Source organism: Nannospalax galili, unplaced genomic scaffold (genome assembly GCF_000622305.1).
Source record: "Nannospalax galili isolate Female #2095 unplaced genomic scaffold, S.galili_v1.0 scaffold634, whole genome shotgun sequence".
Lineage (NCBI taxonomy): Eukaryota > Metazoa > Chordata > Mammalia > Rodentia > Spalacidae > Nannospalax > Nannospalax galili.
The window spans coordinates 1,535,101-1,556,154 of NW_008336853.1; the positions used below are offsets into that span (position 1 = coordinate 1,535,101).

At 48.9% G+C, this 21,054-nt stretch overlaps 2 protein-coding genes and 1 pseudogene across 7 annotated transcripts in view; 2 read left to right on the forward strand and 1 right to left on the reverse strand.

Moving 5' to 3' along the window:
* Armc7 (armadillo repeat containing 7) overlaps positions 1-21,054 on the reverse strand; it is a 36,363-nt gene that overhangs the window by 12,283 nt on the left and 3,026 nt on the right. For 5 of the 6 annotated variants that reach the window (XR_003849275.1, XR_003849274.1, XR_003849273.1 and 2 more), the window contains exon 3: positions 3-217. Coding sequence is in view for 3 of the 6 variants with exons in the window: in XM_029562709.1 (XP_029418569.1) it covers positions 3-217 (215 nt within the window). In the remaining 3 variants the exon portion in view is untranslated. Of the gene's footprint in view, positions 1-2; positions 218-2,089; positions 3,954-21,054 lie in introns of those variants that run through there. The other variant, XM_008831431.3, reaches the window with a different exon arrangement.
* On the forward strand, positions 448-1,995 carry Nt5c (5', 3'-nucleotidase, cytosolic). The gene is made up of 5 exons (XM_008831433.2): positions 448-658; positions 883-983; positions 1,065-1,125; positions 1,446-1,560; positions 1,669-1,995. Exons 1-5 carry the CDS (start codon positions 473-475, stop codon positions 1,815-1,817), a joined length of 612 nt encoding a protein of 203 aa, XP_008829655.1. The 5' UTR covers positions 448-472; the 3' UTR covers positions 1,818-1,995.
* Positions 8,851-9,259, forward strand: LOC103732741 (annotated as a pseudogene).

A 21,054-nucleotide genomic window follows, 5' to 3' on the forward strand; every position in this document is an offset into this window, starting at 1 on the left:
ACCATTTCCTGGCGGCCCCACGGCCCAGGCATTGGCTGGTGCTGCTTTGCACCAGGCAGGCTGCAGAGCCGGTCCCACAGGTTGCAGGAGCCCCGGCTTCCACGCTGGAAGGGGCGTCTCAGTATTTGGGATCCTCCTTTGGCTGGGCCCCTGCAAGGTCTGAGATGGGTATTTCTGCCCCACCGCGGGAAGCAGCCGACGGGGACGTGGGGTGCGCCTGAAAAAGCAAAGACAAAAGGGATCACCCTAAGCCACTGAGCGCTGTACGCCAGGTACGCGAGCGTCCCGCAGGAACCCGCGTGCGGACTGCAGAGCCCCGCCCAGCTGGACTTACGGCATCCGTCTGGGCGCGCTATGCAAATTAGCGCGGTCTGGCCCCGCCCCCGCCTGGCTACCGGAAGCGGCGGATTCCGGCGCTGCTTTCGCATCCTTCGTTTGGCGGTCCTCTGCCGAGCACCCAGCGACTCCCGCCATGGCGCAGCGGCGCGCGGGGGTCGTGCGCGTGCTGGTGGACATGGACGGCGTGCTGGCCGACTTCGAGGCCGGCTTGCTGCGGGGCTTCCGCAGCCGCTTCCCCGGGGATCCGCACGTGCCACTGGAGCAGCGCCGCGGCTTCCTCGCCCGCGACCAGTACCGAGCCCTGCGGCCCGACCTGGCGGTAGGAGACTGGCAGGACCTCCGGGCCCCTCCCTTGGGCAGGGCCGTCCGGGTTCCATTCCAGGGGTACCCACTGTTTGAAATAAAAAGGACCCCCACTTCATAGTCCAGTTCAGCTCGGACGAGAAAGTTTTCGAGCAGCTCGGCTGTGAAGCTACCTGTGGTCCTGGCTGGGGCTCCACCTGCTGGAGGGCTGGAGCCAGGACCCAACGCGCTCTCTTACAGGATAAAGTGGCCAGTGTGTACGAGTCTCCAGGCTTTTTCCTGGACTTGGAGCCCATCCCTGGAGCCTTGGAAGCTTTACAGGAGATGTACAACATGCCGGAGTAAGGAGGGCGGGGCGGAGCGGCCCCGGAGGCGGGAGGGCGCCCGCTTCCCCGAGGTCTAATTGCCCCTTTTCTCTGCAGCACCGAGGTCTTCATCTGCACCAGCCCCCTGCTGAATTACGACCACTGTGTGGGCGAGAAGGTACCGGCGCCCGAGCAGATCTAGCTTTCCAAATCTGTTTTTTTTTTTGGTCTTTTTGAGACAGGGTCTCCCTGTAGCCCCAGCTGTCCTGGAACTCACAGAGATCCGTCTGCCTCTGCCTCCCGAGTGCTGGGATTAAAGGCGTGCACCACCACGCCCAGCACCCAAATCTGATTTTAAAAATAAACCCAGAAAGTGGGGGCTGGAGGAAAGGGGAACAGCGCGTTCAAGGGCTTAGTCCCACTTACACCCACTCCTCGCTGATCCTGAATTTAGGGCCCCGAAGGCCCCACTGATGGACCTACCTGTCTCCTATACAGTACTGCTGGGTCCAGCGCTATCTGGGGCCCCAGTTTGTGGAACGAATTATCCTGACAAGGGACAAGACGTTGGTCTTGGGGGACCTGCTCATTGATGACAAGGTCAACATTCAAGGTGGGGCCTGTTACCCTTGGGCAAACTCCAGGCATCTGACCTGCTGGGATTAGGGAGAGGGAGTGAAAATAACCAGATTACAGATACCATTTGCTTTTCCTGCCTCAGGTTTAGAGGCGACCCCAAGCTGGGAGCACATCTTGTTCACCTGCTGCCACAATCAGCACCAGGCCCTGCCCCCGACCAGGAGACGGCTACTCTCCTGGAGTGACAACTGGAGGGAGATCATCGACAGCAAGCGAGCACAGCAGGAATGAGCTGAAGCTGTGGCTAAGGGGCGGAAAAGTGGGCCCTCAAGGAAGCTGCAGGGACAGAGGTCTCCCTGTCATGGGAGTCACTGTTACCTCTTCGTGTACCTGCACAGCCACCCCAAGCCAAGATGGCTGCTTTGAGAGGGGAAATCAGTCTAAGGCTTTAATAAAAACCAAAACCAGACCTTTGGTTCTTTGAAGATCCTTTATCTGGGAAAGGGATAGGACGGTGCCTGGGGTGCAAAAGCTGGGACAGGGTGACAGAGGTCTTCACTTTTCCCTTTTAGTCCAGTGACTGTTGAGCCTCCCTTCCACTCTAACTTTTCAGTGTCCATCTAAGGGGGATAAGAGACGCCAAGACCCTCCATTTTCATTAGGGAAAGGAAGGAGTGACCAGTTATAGGAGCTTGCTGTCCTTCAGACAGAACTGAGATTGATGGTGGTGCACATCTGCAATACCAGCACTGGGGAGGCAGAGACAGGTGGCTCTCTGTGAGATGGAGAAATCCATCTACACAGCTACATAGGAGGCTAGCCTGGTCTACATAGCTAGTGAGTTCTGAATCAGCTGGAGTTACAGGGGAGACCTTGTCTCAAAAACAGAAGAAACAACAAAAAAACCCAGGTGTACTGCAGACCTTTAATCCCAGCCCTTGGGAGGCAGATCTCTGAGTTCCAGACCAGCCTGGAACTGAGGCTAACAAGGGGACCCTGTCTCAAAACAAAAAAGGGAGGGAAATAAGGGGATTCAGTTTGTTTCTTTTCTTGGTGACAGGGCCTTTCTCTGTAGCCTAAGCTAGCCTGGAACTCACTATGTAGCCCAAGCTGAACTTGTGGTCATCCTCTTGTCCCTGCCTCCCAAGTGATAGGATTATAGGCATGAGCCAGGATGCCCTGCTGGCAACCAGTTCTAGGTATCTATTGAAGATAAATCAGTTCTAATAGGCTGGCTTGCTGCTGGGGGCTCCTAGGAGAATGACAGGAAGCAGATCTGGAATCCAGGAGATTTATGTTCTAGGTTCCCATCTGGGTGCCAGAGGATCCTCCACAAAGATCACCAGTAAAGGGGGCTGGAGTAGCTCACCTCAATACCCCAGTATCTTTGGCCTCTCCCAAAAGGACAAGGCCTGCACCCCTATGCCCAATTCTCCTGCCTTTATTCTGAGGTGCCAACACCTGGAGGGCCTTCCTCTTCATGTCAGATGGCCATGCAGTTAAGTCTTTGGGCTGGTTCATCCAAAAGCAGTGACCACTTCATCACTGAAGCCCTCCCAGTACCGAGCCCATGGTAGGCTGCATGGACAGCAGTTCCTGGGCTGCCCAGCCCTCCTGGTCCTCCACAGGCCAGGATCACAGTACCTTCTCAGCTAATACGATTCTTATCTCTAGTCATCAAAATGACTGGACGCTTCTGTTCCTATTTCCTCAGGCACAGTCCACTGTCCTAAGTCTTGGTTCCAACGGCTGCTCTTGTATATACCCCTGTGGAAAGTTTTTATATGAAAGTGTTAGCCTGGCAGTTGGCACTAGAGGTGTGCCTTGGCCTGCAGTTTGTTCAAAGTGCTAGTCCGTATCAGCCATACCAGCTTTGATGTCCTACTCAAAATCTGGCGTCTTTGTTCCTAACTGAAAACCTATGTCGAGAAACCTCACCTTGCATATAGTTGAATAGGCCCCACTTAAGCAGACTGGGCTCAAGTGCTAAGGGGCTTCTTCCTGTACCTGCGCCAGGACTGTGGTCTCCAGTGGAAAAATAGTAGGGCCTCAGTGTCTCCTTGGATCAGGGCTGCTGTGGGGTCTCGGTCTTTGGCAGTGGGATACCCAGGGCAGAGTGGGCTTGTTGGCTTCGAGCTTCAGCCACCTGGCTTGGGGAACAGAAGTCCTCTAGGAAGATCTGAGCCAGGTTCTGGAGCCTCGTGTTGGCTGAGAGAGAGAAGCGTAGCATGCACTGAACCACAGGCATGGAGGTGAGCTCAGGATGGGAGCAGCGGCCTGGGGAGTTCAGGTACATGAGTGTGGTCACAGCAGATAACACCGTCTCCTCATCAGGACTGGACAGGCAGTTGGTGATGAGTGGGATGCCTCCTGCCTGCAGGATGTGTTCCTTGTTGGCCCTGTCTGGGCTCAGGTTGCAGAGGCCCCCTGAAGAGAAGCAAGGATGAGCCTCGATATTCTTGCCCTGGGCTTCCTCTCACCCCATATCCCAGCTTCTCTTTGGCTAGTGAGTTCAGGGGGAAGTGCCTAGGTCCAGGGAGAAGCTGGCCCAGGGACAAGGAATGCAAAGTCCCCAGCCCCATTCTTCCTCCAAGGCCCAGGAATTCCAGCCTGCCTGCTACTAATGCTTCCAGAGTAAAGTGGGCACAACCCTGTGCTTCTGCTACTGGAATCCTGGGGAGTAAGAAATGCCAGATCCAGGGACCAGTGGTTTTGGATCAAAAAGCTTGTGTGGGGCTGGAAAGATGACTCAGCAGTTAAGAACACTGGCTGCTCTTTCCAGAGGACCCAAGTTGAGTTTCCAGTACCCACATGGTGGCTAACTTCAGTTCCAGGGGATACAACCCTCTTCTGACCACCACAGGCATTGCACACATGTGGTGCACTTACATACATGCAGGCAAAACATTCGAACACAGAACAAAAAAGCCTGTATTTGCGTAGGCAGTGAGGCCAAGACCCTCCCCTATTCTCTCAGGTCAAATCTTCGTGATTTCTTGGCCCTGGGCACAGCCTACCTTTTATTTTGGTCTTTTTGAGACAGGGTCTCCCTGTACCCCAGCTGTCCTGGAACTCACTGTGTAGACCAGGCTGGCCTCCAACGCACAGAGCTCCGCCTGTCTCTTCCTCCCGAGTGCTGGGACCACAGCGTGCGCCACAGGCTACCTTTTCTTGAGGGTCACTTTTGTTTAGCACTTGGCTCCTCAATGCAGGAAGATGACTTCCTGTGCTCACTGACTCAGCTTCCTGGCATCAGGGCACCTCCACCCTTTGGTTCCTGCTTATCAGGAAGAAACCACTTCTAGGTTCATTTGCATAAAATGCTCAGGAGTGGCTGGAAAGATGCTTCAGTGGTTAACAGCACTGGCTGCTCTTGCAGAGGAACAGGGTTCGATTCCCAGCACCCACATGGCAGCTACGAACTGTCCTTAACTTCCAGGGGAATCTGAAGCCCTCTTCTGACCTCCGAGGCATTGCATGACACGAGTGCACTCATATGCAGGCAATACACTCACTCATATACATAAAATAAAAACAAAAAAAATTTTTTTTGTGTGGTCTTTTTGAGACAGGGTCTCCCTGTAGCCCCAGCTGTCCTGGAACTCACTATGTAGACCAGGCTGGCCTTGAACTCACACAGAGATCCGCCTGCCTCTGCCTCCCAAGTGCTGGGACTAAAGGTGTGTGCCACCATGCCCGGCCTAAATAAAATATTTTTTAAAAAAGAGCACTGGCTGCTCTTAGAGAGAATGGGGAAGGGGTTGGTTCCCAGCACCCAAAAGGCAGTTAACAACAGTCATTAACTCCAGTTCCAGGGGATCTGATTCATCTTTTGGCCTCTGCAGGCACTACATGCATGTGATACACTTACATACCTTCAGGTAAAACACTCATAAAAAATAAATATGCTCAGAAGTCTTAGGTAACCATTCAGAAGAGGTTCACACCCCACTAACTTCCCCTGCTCCTCAGTAAACTATCAAACAATTGAACCTAAAGCCTAACTAAGGCACTTTCTTGGGAAAGCGGGGATAGGTGACTGGTGTCCCTGTTGGGGAAGCTTTTCCTCCAGGGGCAGGAGTCAACAAGGTTTGGCTCTCCTGCTTCCTCCTGAATAGGGCCTGGGTCAGGCAGAGTCTTTCAGGGAAATGCATAAGGTTTCATCCATGCAGCCTCCTCGGGACTTTCCACTGTGTCATGAATGAACCCCTCACTCCTTTCAGTGCCCTTTGCCTTGGCACCATCTGGTCAGGCCCCTTCCCCTCTCCTGGCACTTACTGTTGTGGCTGAGCTCAGTTCGTCCTTTGATCTTTGTACCTCAAATCTCTTTTTTGGTCTTATGCAGCCCAGGCTGGCCTCAACCATGCTCTGTAGCCTAGGATAACCTTGAACTTCTGATCCTCCTGCCTGGACGCCCCAAGTACTAGGACCACCACCACACCTGGCCTATTTGTTGCTTGCCTTTTTTTTTTTTTTTTGAGACAAGGTGTCACTTCGTACATACCCCAGGCTGGCCTAGAACTACCATGTAGCCCAGGCTGGCTTCAGATGCTCAGCGGTCCTCCAGCCACAGTCTCCAGAGTGCTGAGATTTTAGGCATGAGCTACCATGCCCTGCTTGTCCTAAATCTCCAAGTGCTGAGATCTCGATGACAAACACTCTCCATTCCCCATGTCAGTGCGACCTCTCTGAACACTGTTCCCCGTGCCATCATGCCTTGGGTAATCTTTCACTACCCGGCCACTTTTTTGGACTTAGAACCTTGGAAAGCCATCTGCATATTAGTGTTTTGCTGCTCACTGCCCACTGTGCCCACTATGAGGTAAGCACCCCAAGGTCACATCTTTGGTGCCCATCACAAGAAGGGTTCCTTGAGTATTTGCTAGAAATATTTTCAAAATTTTTTGAGACAGGATCTCCCTGTAGCCCCAAGCTGGCCTGGAGCTCACTATGTAGACCAGGCTAGCCTTAATTTCACAGGGATCCACCTGCCTCTGCCTCTGGAGTGCTGGGATTAAACGCATGTGCCACTATGCCTGGTTCGATCATTTACTTGTTTATTTATATTTTATGAGTGTTTTGTCTGCATGTATATAAGTGCATCATGGGTGTGCAGTGCCTGCAGAAGCCAAAAGAGGGTGTTGAATTCCCTGGAACCGGAGTTGTCAGATACCATGTGGGTGCTGGGAACTGAACCTGGGTCCTCTGAAAGAGCAGCCAGTGCTCTGAACTGCTGAGCCATCTCTCTAGCCCCCTGCTAAAATTATTTTAAAGTAATAAGGGGTCAGGGAAGGAGAGTGGGATTTATGGAACTGGAGAAGGCTGAGGTGGGGCGTCGTACTTAGACAGAAAGGCTCATAAGAGTCTGCTTTCTTGGACTGGCAGTCCTGGGATCTGGAGTCTGGTGCAGTGGTGGGGAAGGGCAGCAGTAGAGGGCCACCTGGCAATGCTCCATGCCTCTATGGTGGATGCACAGAGCCTTTCCCTCCAACCAGCCTCAGCACCCACTCACTCAGTCTTGGTGTTGTCTTTCACACATGGTGGGGTTGCAGTGACACTTGCCTTCTCCTCTTTCTGTTTGCCCCTGCACTAGGCCTCACAAGGCAGGCCCTACTGGCTGGTTCACTGATGTAGCCAGGGCACTTGGAACTGGGGATACCCACTGCACACTTAGCCTTAGGAGGCAGAAAGTGTCAGTTACCATGAACTCTGCTTTAGAGGGAGAAGCTGAAGCTGTGAAAGGTTGCGGAACCCTTTGCCACGAGCAGTGGGAGATAGTGTCCCTCTGAAAGCCACAGCTACTCCTGCCTCAGCAATTGCCAGGCCCAGCCATGAACAGGGGGAAGTGGAGACAGCTCTTTTGAGCCAAGAGTTGGGGACTAGTACCCTACCCTGTGGATAGAGTGCCCAGGGTTGGACAGGCGGTCTTATCTCTGCTGTAGTATGATAAGAGGGAACCTGTACCAGGGCCTGGCTGGGAGTCACCAGCACCCCCAGGTGTGTCTGGGCAGGGCATTGCTACACCACCAGGGGAAACTCAGATGACGTCTGCTGAAGGGTGGGACAGGAGAAGTGCACTGCCTCCCCACAGAGAGGCCCAGGAAGCCTTCAAGGAGAGAGGCTCCACAAACTGCTTGGGCTTAGTACTGTGACTGTTTTAGGCCCCGCTGTCTAGCTGGCAGCATCCCTTGGAGATGAATAGCAGGGCCCAAAGAAGGCCTGAGAGCTCCAGGGGCAAGGAGACTGGGCTGGAGCACCAAGATGGCACAGGAGGACCCATGAGAGAGCTCACTCCAGTCCATAACCTTCAGCCTCCAGTGAAGAGCTAAGGACAGTTGTGAGAGGAGTAACACAGGACTGGGGTATGGTTCAGTGGAAAAATGCTTGCCCAGCAAGCAAGAGGTCCTGGGCTCCATCCCTAGGAATCTTCCTCCCCTCCGGAAAACGGGAGAGTCAGACACAGAAACTAGAAGCTTTGTTAACATCCTAAATGGCAAATCCATTAAATTATTATGGAAGCTTACTAAATGGAAAAAAACACACACTTCAGCTGGGCGTGGTGGTGCACGCCTTTAGTCCCAGCACTTGGGAGGCAGAGACCACTCTGGTCTACATAGTTTCAGGCCAGCTGGGGCTACAGGGAGGCAAAAAAAAAAAAAAAAAAAAAAAAAATCACACACTTCTTAAAAACTAATGTCTTCAGGGGCTGGAGAGTTGGCTTAGTAGTTAAGAGCACTGGCTGTCCTCGCAGAGAACCTGGGTCCGGTTCTCAGCACCCACTTGGTGGCTAATTACAGTCTGTAACTCCAGTTCCAGGGGACCCAACACCCTCTTCTGCCCTCTGCAGGCATTGCATTCACAGGTACACACACATATGTAGGCAAACACATACATAAAATTTAAAAAAAAAAAGTGTGTGTGTGTGTGTGTGTGTGTGTGTGTGTGTCTTTGCTACATAGTGAGACTCAGTCTCAGAAAATAAAAAGGAAATCTGAGGGGCTGGAGAGATGGCTCAGCGGTTAAGAGCACTGACTGCTCCTGCAGAGGACCTGGGTTCAATTCCCAGCACCCACATGGTGGCTACTAACTGTCCTTAACTCCAGTTCCAGGGGAATCCGAAGGCCTCTTCTGACCTCCGCTGCACTGCACAACATGGGTGCACTCACAAATATGCAGGCAATACACTCGTACACATAAAATAAAAATAATAGGCGAGTGTGGGCCATACGCTCGGTGTCAGCCATCTTTCAATTGTGTTTGCGGTCGCCGCCTCCCACCAGCACCGCCGAAGGAGAAGGGGGGTAAGTAAGGAGGTGTCTGTACAATGGCTCGTACAAAGCAGACTGCCCACAAATCCACTGGTGGTAAAGCACCCAGGAAAAAACTGGCTACAAAAGCCGCTCGCAAGAGTGCACCTTCTACTGGAGGGGTGAAGAAACCTCATCGTTACAGGCCTGGTACTGTGGCACTCGGTGAAATTAGACGCTATCAGAAGACCCCTGGACTTCTGATCTGCAAACTCCCCGTCCAGCGTCTGGTGCGAGAAATTGCTCAGGACTTCAAAACAGATCTGCACTTCCAGAGTCCAGCTATTGGTGCTTTGCAGGAGGCAAGTGAGGCCTATCTGATTGGCCTTTCAAGATACCAACCTGTGTGCTATCATGCCAAACGCGTAACAATTATGCCAAAAGATATCCAGCTAGCACGCCTGCATACATGGAGAACGTGCTTAATAATCCACTATGGGGGAAGCATTTCATTCTAAAATTTTCTTTCCTCTTCTTCCCGTTATCAGTAGTTCTGAATGTTAGACATTTTTTTTCCATGGGGTCAAAAGGTACTTAAGTATATGATTGTGAGTGGAAAGTAGGGGACAGAAATCAGGTATTGGCAGTTTTTCATTTTCATTTGTGTGTGAATTTTTAATATAAATGTGGGCTGTAAAGCATTAATGCAAGTCAAAATGTTTCAGTGAACAAGTTTCAACAGTTCAACTTTATAACAATTATAAATAAACCTGTTAAATTTTTCTGGACTATGCCAGCATTTGGATTTTTTAAAAATAAGTAAACTTCTTCCCTAAATTTCTTATTGATGGCAACCAAATGGTGTTTGTAGCCTTATCATTATACAGTAAATTCCACCCATTCACTACACTTTTCAACTGAGTTGTCCTACATGCAAGTACATGTTTTTAATGTTGTCTGTCTTCTGTGCTGTTCCTGTAAGTTTGCTATTAAAATACATTAAACTATAAAAAAAAAATAAATATTTTTTAAAAAAGGAAATCTGAACAATTCACAAATATGTGGATGGCACACAGGACATTCCTAAATAAACAATGGGACAAAACAAAACAAAACAAAAGGTCTTCAGCTGGGTGTGGTGGCCTTTAATCCCAGCACTCAGGAGGTAGACACAGGCAGATCTCTGTGAGCTAAGAGGCTAGCCTGTCAACATATCAAGGCAAAGGTCAGCGAGAACTACATACTGAGACCCTGAGATGGCTCAGCGGGTAAGAGTGTGTACTGTACTTTCAGAGGACCCAAGTTTGGTTCCCAGCACCCATATCAGGAGGTTCACAACTGCCTGTAACTCCAGCTCCAAGGAACCTGAAACCCTCTTCTGGATTCCATAGGCATCCACACTCACATGCACTCCCTGCTCCATATATACACCAAAAAAAAAAAATCTTTAAGAAAATTTGGGAGGGGAGTGGACTGAGAAAGTCTTGCTCTGTAGCACACGTTGGCCTCAAACTCCTGCTTCAGTCTCCTGTAGCCACCATCACATTCACATGAAATTTTGCTTTTCAAAAGGAACACTTAGCCAGGTGTGGTAGCACATGCTTTTAACTCCAGCACTAGGGAGGCAGAGGCAGGCGGATCTCTGAGATGAGTCAAACCCAGCGTGGTCTACATAGTGAGTTCCAGGCCAGCTGGGACTACAGGGAGCCCCTGTCTCAGAACTCAAAAAATAAAAACAAACAGAACACCAAAAAGCACTTTGGAGGCAGAGGCAGGAGGATCTCGGTGAGTTCAAGGCCAACTTGGTCTACATAGCGAGTTCCAGGACAGCTGGGGGGCTACAGGGAGACACACAAAAAAAAAAAAAAAAAAAAAAAAGGACAGAAACAATCTGTGGGGTAGAGGTGAGAACTATGCTTGCCTCCGGGAAGGGGAGGAACTGTCCTATGGAGGGCACACATCTAAATGGCTTTAAAAATTAACTGACTGCCACTTATGGCACCTGCATATTACTGTTTGCTCATCATACTGCAGTTTTACAAGCTGGCGACAAAACAGAAGGGAGAAGGCTGGGTATGGCTCAGGGCTAGAGTGCTTGCCTAGGTTCCTGGGCTCATTCCCAGCAACACAGACACACACACAGACACACAGACACACAGACACACAGACACACAGACACACACACACACAGAGCAAGTTCTGACTAGCTGAAGAATTTGCTTTGGACAAAGACAGAAAAACAAAGAGCGAGGCAAAAGCCTGGCCCATCAGTCACCATGGAAACTGTAGAGGCAAAAGAGGGAATTCCAAAAGTAACCTGGGATGTGGAAGCTGGAGACCTGGGGAAGCGGGTGATGGGGTCACGAAGTGAGTAGTAGGACACTGTGCTGGGTGGGATGGGATTTTCCTGGGGATTAAATGAACTGAGGCAAGGCTTGGTCACCACATGGTTCCTGGTGAATGGTACCTGGTGATTGGCTAAGCCCTCCTGGAGGAGACTCAGGACACACCACACCCAAGGACCTGCTTGGCCACCCCAGGCACTCCCTTCTGTTTTGTAACCAGCTTGTACCACCTCAAGGCTGGTACAGCTCATGGTCAAAATCTTCCTTGGAGTGGGATAAGGTGGCATGCTCTCATCATAGCTACTGGGGCAGCTGAGGAAAGAGGATCATTTGAACTCAGGAGCTCATGGGCAACCTGGGCAACAGAGTAAGACCCCCATTCAAAAAATATAGAACTGGGGGCTGGAGAGATGGCTCAGTTGTTAAGAGCACTGGCTGCTCCTGCAAAGGACCTGCTTCCTAGTCCCAGCACCCACATGCAGCTCACAACAGCCAGTAACTCCAGTTCTAGGGGATCCAACACCTTCTTCTGGCCCCCAATGGCATTGCATACATGAGTATACCTACATACAGCAGGCTAAACACTCATATAAAATAAAAAATAAAAAATCTATACACAACTTATTCAGGGAGATGCAGGCTCTGGAACCCACACAAAGGTGGAAGGAGAGAACTGACTCCATGAAGTTGTCCTCTGACCTCCATGTGTGTGCAGCGGCATGCATCCCCCCATCATACACACACAATAATAACAAATACAGAAACCTAAAAAAGCTACATTGGGTACTAACCTGCTCTTGAGTTTGATTTTAGGATCTTGAAAATAGTGACTATTCGTGTATGAAAGGCGAACACTTACATTACCTATGCTCACATCTGTAAAACAGAAGTTTAGACAGTGAGGGGACTGGCTATAGTAGACATGAAACAGTATCAGGAACAGAAGTGGAGTGAGACGTCTCTAAAAATACCTTGTGATACTATTTTTTTTGAGCTAGGGACTGAATCCAAGGCCCTGTGCTTACATGCACTCTGCCCGAGACATAGCTCCAGGCCTTTTTTCTTTTCTTTCCTTTCCTTCTTTCCCCCTCCCCTCCCCTCCCCTCCCTTCCCCTCCCTTCCCCTTCCTTCTTTTCTTTTCTAGGCAGAGTCTATGTAACCCAAGCTGGCCTTGAACTCATGATATTCCTGCCTCTACCACCCAAGTGCTAGTATTACAGGTGTACCACCACCACTCCTGTGAATATTGCTTGTTATTTTTGAGTCAGAGTCTCAGTATGTTGCCCAGGCTGGCAAGACATGATGCATGCCAAGGATATGCAAAGATGTATAGCTAATTTTTTTTTTTTTTTTGGTCTTTGAGACGGGGTCTCCTTGTAGCCCTAGTGTATAGCAAAATAAAAAAAAAATCTAAAGCAAGGTTTGGTAGGTCACCCCTTTAATCTTAGCATTTGGGAAACTGAGATAGGTTTGTCACAAGTTCCAGGCCAGCTTGGACTATACCGTGAGTTCTAGGCTGGCCTGTGCTACATAGTAAGACTCTGCTTCAAAACACAACAGGGGCTGGAGAGGTGGCTCAGCAGTTAAGAGCACTTGAAGCTCTTCCAGGGGACCTGGGTTCTGTTCCCAGCACCCACACAGCCTTCTGTTAACTCCAGTTCCAGGCGACCTGACACCTTCTTATGGCCTCTGTGGGCACTGAACACGCTATGCACTTACATACATGCAGACAAAATACTCACATATATAAAATAAAAACAAATCTTTAAAATCAACAACAGAGGATGGAGAGATGGTGCAGTGGTTAAGTATACTGGCTGCTCTTGCAGAGGACCTGAGATTGAGTCCCAGTGCCCACATGGTGGCTAACAACTGCCTGTAATTCCAGTTTCAAGGGATTTGATACACTCTTCTGGCCTCTTCATGACATGGACACTTCATTACACTTCATGACATGGCTACATTTATATACATGCAGGCAAACACTCACATACATAAAAAATAAATTAATAAGGGGCTGGAGAGATGGCTCAGCAGTAAAGAACACTGACTGTTCTTACAGAAGTCCCGGGTTCGAATCCCAGCACCCACATGGCAGCTAACAACTGTCCGTAACTCCAGTCCCAGGGGGTCCAACAGCCTCTTCTGCCCTCCAAGGGCATTGCATGACACAGGTGCTCTTAGTTACACGCAGGAAATACACTCATACACATAAAATTAAATAAATAAATAAAATATTTTTAAATTTTAATTTAAAAAGAAGTTTGAATTTGGGACTGGAGAGCTGGCTCATTGGTTAAGAGTACTTGCTGCTTTTCCAGAGGACCTGAGTGTATGGGAGCAGAGCTACAAAGATCACTGACCAGACAACTCCATGGGTGAGGGGCGCCCCGCAGTTTATTTGAGAGCAAACAGACCACTGAATTTACTTATTTATTTATTTATTCACTCATTTATTTATGTGACTGGGTCTTGCTATGTGGCACTGGCTGACCCGGAACTCCCTATGTAGACTAGACTGGCCTTGGGCTCTTGGAGATCCTCCTGCTTCTGCCTCCCAAGTGCTGGGATTACAGGTGTATACCCCATCCTAGGCTAACCCTTTTGAATTTTACAACATGCTGACCAATTCTGTATTCGAATAAATTAATAAAGCACACACACTGAGCCTGCTTGGCCTATAACATGCCTGCAAAAGAAATGTACCTAATGTTGCAGTCTGAAAGTTGCTGAGGATTATTGGCTTGCACACACTACCATCTAGTGGCAGCTCTGAGTACTGCAGGAACCAAGAAACCAACTTAACCTGATTACTCGGAGGCCATTCATTAGCTTAGTTCACAACCTTGACATCAGCTTTAGTAACTAAACTGCCAAATATCTGTGACAGTCTAGAATTCAGTTTTCATGGGAGCAAACGATTTTTCTGGGGCTGGAGAAATGGCTCAGCAGTTAAGAGCACTGACTGCTCTTGCAGAGGACCCGGGTTCGATTCCCAGGACCCACATGGTGGCTATGAACCGTCCTTAACTCCAGTTCCAGGGGAATCCAAAGCCCTCTTCTGACCCCCGTGGCAATGCACGACACGGGTGCACTCACATACTTTCATACACGCAAAATAAAAATAAAAAAGATTTTTCTGGTTTCTGTGTATCTCCAGGTAGCACCTGTGATGGTACAGGTGTACCGACTGTGCTTGGGGCAAACATTCCTAAAAAAATTATGTTTTTAACTGGGGCTTCAGCTCAATTCATTATTCATCAGTGAGTGTTCACTGAGATCCTTGCTTTATTATCTGGTTCCTCATAATTCATACACTCCCCATCCAAAGTCCCAAACAAGGACAGTCTGGGTGTGACCGGTTTCCAGTTAGTTCCTGTGATGAGATGTGGAGATGTGGCCTTGGACCCTGGACACCACCAGGTGCAGCAGGGATGTCTTCCCATCAGAACTAACCCATGGATATGGCAAAGGAGGCACTGTGGTAGAAACAAAGAAGAGTGGAGGGTGTCGCCCTTGGACCTGAGCTTGAGTTCTGCCCACTGGGTCCCCTGGGTGTGGAACTTGGATGATTAGGGTAAAAACTAGGTTCCAGTTATCACTACTAGCAGGAGTCACAGGCTTAACCTTCAGACCTTCAGACCACTCCATAACTGACGGGAATAACTGCAGCCAGACTGCAGCTCCACCAGAGCTCAGACTTCCAGCCTCTGAGTCAGAAAGCAGGCTCCAAAGAACAGAGCTCAGCACCGCCATGCTAGAAGCAGGATGAAGGACTCCACCAGGGTGGTGGGCCGGGGACAGAAGGGAAGCCTGCATTTGGATCCCCCTGTTAATGAATGAAGGGCCAACACTAAGTTCCTCTCACTGCACAACCCCAGGAGGGAGGAACCTCTGGAAGACAAATTAAGAGTTGCCTGGAAGAAGGAACCTCAACTGAGGAATTTCTTTCATCAGATTGGCCTGGAGACATATCTGAGGGGCATTTTCTTGATTGTTGAATGATGGGGGATGGTCCTGACCTGTGGGGAAGTGGTCCTGGGCTATAAAAGAAAGCAGGCTGAGCACAGGATCAAGGAGTAAGCCAGCAAACAGCTAAGCAGAGTTCCTCCATGGCTTTGGTTCTTGCCCTGGGCTCCTGACTGACTTCCCTGAAAGATGCAATAAACCTTTTCCTCCCAAGTTGGTCAGTGTTGTTTTTTGATTTCTCCCAGTGTCAGGTGGGCTTCCTCCTCGCTTGTGTGACATCAAGAGAATCTTAATTTTTAAAAATATTTTATTATTTTTATTTTATGTGTATGTGTGTATTGCGTGCAAGTAGGTAAGTGCACCTGTGTCGTGCAATGCCCTCGGAGGACAGAAGAGGCTGTCGAATCCCCTGGAACTGGAGTTAGCTGTTATGGACAGTTGTTAGCTGCCATGTGGGTGCTGGGATTCGAACCTGGGTCTTCTGTAAGAACAACCAGTGTTCTTAATTGTTGAGCCATCTCTCCAGCCCCCAAGAGAATCTTTTAAGAAATATTTTATGCTGGGTGTGGTAGCGCATGCCTGCAGTCCCAGCACTTGGGAGGCAGTGGCAGGTGGATCTCTGTGAGTTTAAGGCCAGCATGGTCTACATAGTGAGTTCCAGGCCAGCTGGGGCTATAGGGAGACCCTGTCTCAAAAAGACCAAAAAAAAAAATGTGTTTTTTTTTTCTTTAAATATTTTATTTATTATTTTTATGTGTATGCATGTATTGCAGGTAATGATAGAATATATGGACCTCAGAAAAACCATGAGCTTCATTAGAGGAAGCCATAAAGGCATAAAACCTTTATCAGACTGGCTGAAAGGCTCTAAATTGTAAATGTACAAAGTTTCCCCAGTGACCTAACAGCTGGAGATTAAAGACCTGCCTCTGCTCATCCCTTATCAGTTGGTCACTCCCAAGCCTGAGAGGAAATGTTTGTGGAGCCCACCTGTCTCCTCTAAGGCCATAGATAACATTTCTGCCAGTTCCTGGGTACATAATCTTGAGAAGGAGACCTTTAAGCCCAGGCACTAACTCAACTCCCCACTAAATGTAGTTGTGTCCCACAACTCTGGTATAAAACCCCGTTTTCTTTGGCTAGTTGGAGAAGCTTGGTTCCCTCGGACAGCCTCTACCTCTCACTGTATCTTCTTTGAATAAAGAAAGATCTAGTCCTTGCCTGTTGAAGGTCTGGCTCTGGTTTCTTGTCTCCCACTCCTCTATCTTTCCTTTTATTTTCCAAAAATCTAACAGGTAAGTGCACCTGTGTCATGCAATGCCCTTGGAGGACAGAAGAGGCTGTTGGATCCCTGGAACTGGAGTTATGGACAGCTGTTAGCTGCCACTATGTGGGTGCTGGAATTTGAACCCAGGTCTTCTGCAAGAACATTCAGTGCTCTTAACCGCTGAGCCATCTCTCCAGCCCCTCTGTTTTGTTTTTTGAGACAGGGTCTCGTGAAGCTCAGGCTGGCTAAGTGCTGGTATTACAGGTATGTGAAAATCATTCTCATTTTATATGATGCTGAGGGTCAAAACTGAGGCTTCCTGTACGCTAGGCAAGCTACATTTCCAGCCCACAGAAAGAAAATTCTTTAAAAGAAATGACTAAATTACCTCATTTTTTTTCCGCTCAATTCTTTTTTTTTTTTTTTTTTTTTTTTTTTTTTTTTTTTTTTAAAAAAAAAAAAAAAAAAAAAAAAAAAAAGAGGACGCTTACTATGTAGACCAGGCTGGCCTCGAACTCACACAGATCCACCTGCCTCTGCCTCCCAAGTGCTGGAACTAAGGGTGTGTACCACCCGGCACCACTCAATTCTTAAACTTAAATCTTTAGACTTTGCTTACTCTTTGAACCTAGTTGTAAATTGCACCCGTTAAGCAATGTGACTTCAGAAGCCACATATGTGTAGAGAGAGAGCATGACCCATCTTCAGACACTCAGGAGCCACTCTCTGGAGCACCCACCCACGTCTGGGTGCGTACTATCATTCTTTTCTTAAGTACCTGTCTTCTCAGAGTGCCCACACTTAAACCTAAATCTTGAGGATCTCTTAACAAACTTGCTGACTGCTTCACTCTGACTCATCCTGAAATTCTTTTCAAGGACACAGCTTTATATGAGCTCTCCCCTTTAGGGAACTCCTCAGGCTGCCAGCCTGCATTTCCTAGCTGCCCCTAACAATAATGCACACTTGCTCTTAGAGAGTCAAAGGAGACAACATCCAGGAAGAGCAGTGTACACCCTAGGGGGCAGCATTCCCTTACTGTGAGCCAGCACTGCCAGAGATTGTTATAAGTGTGACAGCACCGCCTGGGAATCAGAGCTGAGTGAAACCAGAATGCCCTAAAGTCAGGCTCTCTTCACCTAACAGAGCCTAGGCACTGTGGGACTAAAGATACATGTTTCTACTGTTTCCCACCCCATGATGATACTCTCCAGAGGGTCAGAATCCTTGAGCAGATGGGTGGTTCCCTGGATAGGATACTGTCCATCGTACCTGGGGAGGAGGGATGTTACTCTCAAAGTATTCTGGATTCAGGTCCCTGGATGGAGACCTAAGGGACCTGGGAGTTGCAGATTCGGACCCCAAAGAGTAGTTATTTAATTCTTTCAACAAACTGTGAGGCATCTGGCAGTTGATTGGAGGGAAATCACAGCCCCAGATGGTAAGTGGTAAAGAGCAAGGACCTGAATTCAGGCTTGTCCGACCCCTAAGCCCAGCTCCCACTAAACCCAACATATCGCTTGCCAACAGACACTGGTTTGGGTTCTGGGACATGGCCAAGGGCAATTTGACCCAGCTTGGCTCTTGCCTGGATATTCCAGAACCAGTCCTTGATGCCTGGGACAAGTCAAGGCTGGGACTGCATGCCTGTTGGACAATCCCATCCTCTCCTTCCTTCTTCCTCTCCAGGCCAAAAGGCCTGAGCACCCAGGACCTACAGCGATAAGCAAGGTCAGGCTCTGTACCTGGGAAGGTCACAACCTTAGAGCTGCCACCAGGGATAAAGACTCAAGCTCCAAAGTGGACACAGGGCTTTCAGCAGCACATTCCCATCTAGGGCCAGAGGCATTAGGAGAAAGGGAAACAGCAGTCACTGAATCTACTTCTAGGTTCCAATGGCACTGTCCTTTTACATCACATATATAAATACAAGAAGTTGAATCTGCAGAGGATCCCATGGAGGGATTCAAGGCTGAGAGCTATTGCACATGGGACTGAGGCCCCGGCTCTGGTGGGAGAGGGAAAAGCATAGGAGGAAGCACCTGGGAAAAATCAAACTGGTGATGACACTGTCAGTTCCTGACATGTCTGCACACAGGCAGATAGAGATCTGCACACACTTCTACTCCACAGCAGTCTTGGGAAGCAGGCAAGGCACATGCTCTGAGGAGGGACAGGATGTGGGCGTCCACTCAGGGAAGCTGCCCAAAGAGCAGAGGCAGGCCAGGTCCAAGCCTCTCCTGGAGCCTCCAAGCTGGCAGACCAGGACCTCAGGTGGCCCTGTGCTGGGAACACTGCTTCCTGGTGCAGACCAGCCAGCAGGACAGATGCTGTTTAGGGAACCTTTGTGGGGTGACTGCTCTATGACTCTGGGCAGTTTTTCTCCAGGATCAGAAGCCTAATTTAGAGGGGGGCTCTATGGCTTCCAGGAGGAAGGCATGGACAATGTCTTCATTCAGAGGTCAATGGCAGTGGGGCAGAGGTACACATGTAGAGGAACTTGGAAACACACCTAAAGATCAACAGTATTAGGCTTGGGCATGGTGGCGCATATGCCTTCAATCCCAGCATTTGAGAGGCAGAGGCAGGCAAATCTCTGTAAGTTCGAGGCCACTGTAGCCCACATATGGACCCACTATAAACGGCGTTCCAGGCCAGCCAGGGGTGCATACAGAGACCCTGTCTCAAACAAACAAAGATTAATATTATTTATATGTAGGGGGTTTTGAGGCAGGGTCTTACAGCCTAGGCTGGCCTTGAACTCACTACGTAGCTGAGGTTGATCCTCCTGCCTTCTAGCTTGGAACCAATTTATTATTATTTTTTTATGTACACGAGTGCCTTGCCTGAACATATGTAAGTGTACCTGTGTCACACAATGCCAGCAGAGGCCAAAAGACAAGAGTCAGAGCCCTTGGAATTGGAGTTACAGATGGTTGTTAGCTACCATGTGGGTGCTGGGAACCAAACTCAGGTTCTCTGTAAGAGTAGTCAATACTCTTAACCACTGAACTATCTCTCTAGCACCTTTGGGACCAATTTTTAGACTATCTACCTAGAATAACAGTCTAGAAGAGCAGAGAACACAGTAAGGCCTGGACAACTGGGGTCCTGATCTGGCCCAACTGTAGAGAGTCCCATTAGGGCCCTCTACTCAGGGTGAGGACTTCCAGAGCCTACCCAGGGCCCCAGTATTTCCCCTACACCTGAGGCTCCATCCCTATGCCTGCTCCCACAACTGCACCTCTTCTGGGTCCTGACTTTCAGGGTGATTCCCCGATCACTACTGCACCTAAAGCCAAGGAGTGAACATTGGGCAGCTGCTTGTGGAGGTGAGATTTCCACATGTGCTCTTGAGCTCCCTCAGGGTGAAAAGGATGGAAGGAACTGTATTCTAGTCCTGGGTATATAAACATCAGAGAAGAGCTGGATGTCTCTGAGAAATCTAAATTATACCACGATGTATTCAGGGATAAGTGACACGTTTTAGTGTCACTTGATTCTTTTAGGATATTCGAGCAAGAGTCAAGTTACAGGAAATGAAAACCATAGAGGAACAAGCTAAATCACAGCTTTTTAAACTGGGTTGTCACCCCACATGAAGTTATATAACTGAATGTGGAGGTTGCAAAACATCTGGCAACAGTAAAAGGCTTCTATAAGCACAAGAAGCAAAAAAGTTATTCAAAATCAAAGCACCATAAATCTGACGTGTTTCTGGCAGTGTTCCCCTGTGTTGCATTGCCCAGCTTTACTGCAGCCTTGGGCATGCAACCTGGGCACTTTGCACTGAGTTGTCACACCATGCAACACCAACAAACGCTGCCTAAATGCTGCAGCTCAGACTCAAGACTGTAGCCTGTTATGAATGGTAGTGTTTTTACTGTATATACAAAGTTTTCTGCTCTTACAGAAACATAACTGTTTAATTATAACAAAGATGTGATATTTTCCTATTGTCATTCCTCAGCATGTAAGTATCAGATCAGTATACCTCTGATTGCCTTTAATCCAGCATTCCTGAGGCAGAGGCAGAGGCAAGTGGACCTCTGAGTTTGAGGCCAGCCTGGTCTACACAGTGAGTTTCAGGTCAGCTAGGGCTACACAGTGAGACAAGGGATTATTTAAAAAAAAAAAAGGAGGGGGGGATGGTGGCATGGCTGGATAGATGGCTCAGTGGCTGGGGGTACTGGCTGGCTCCTCTTGACCCAGGTTCAGTTCTGAGCACCCACAACCCTCTGTGGCTACAGTTCCAGGGGATCCAATGACCTCTCCTGGCCCCCAGGGGTTTTGCATGCATGCAGTACACACATACAAGCAGACAAAACACACACACACACACACACACACACACACACACACACACATATAATAAAACAAAACAAAAACCAAAAAAAGACCCAACTCAAAAGAATACATGATTAAATGTCATGTATGTCATGTAGAATATAGTGGGATCTTGGACCAGAAAAAGGGTATTATGAAAAAAAGAAGGCCATTTGAACATGATACTATACAAATATTGGTTCATTAATTATACTAAATGTAGCCAGGCATGGTGGCGCATGCCTTTAGTCCCAGCACTCGGGAGGCAGAGGCAGGCAGATCCCTGTGAGTTCAAGGCCAGCCTGGTCTACATAGTGAGTTCCAGGATAGCTGGGGCTACAGGGAGACCCTGTCTCAAAAAGGCCAAAAAAAAA

Bases quoted from the DNA above. Each gene is read 5' to 3' on its own strand.
- Nt5c (XM_008831433.2), top strand. From the start codon at position 473: ATGGCGCAGCGGCGCGCGGGGGTCGTGCGCGTGCTGGTGGACATGGAC. The intron at 1,126-1,445 runs GTACCGGCGCCC...TCTCCTATACAG, and splicing joins ACCACTGTGTGGGCGAGAAG to TACTGCTGGGTCCAGCGCTA. The intron at 1,561-1,668 runs GTGGGGCCTGTT...TTCCTGCCTCAG, and splicing joins TGACAAGGTCAACATTCAAG to GTTTAGAGGCGACCCCAAGC.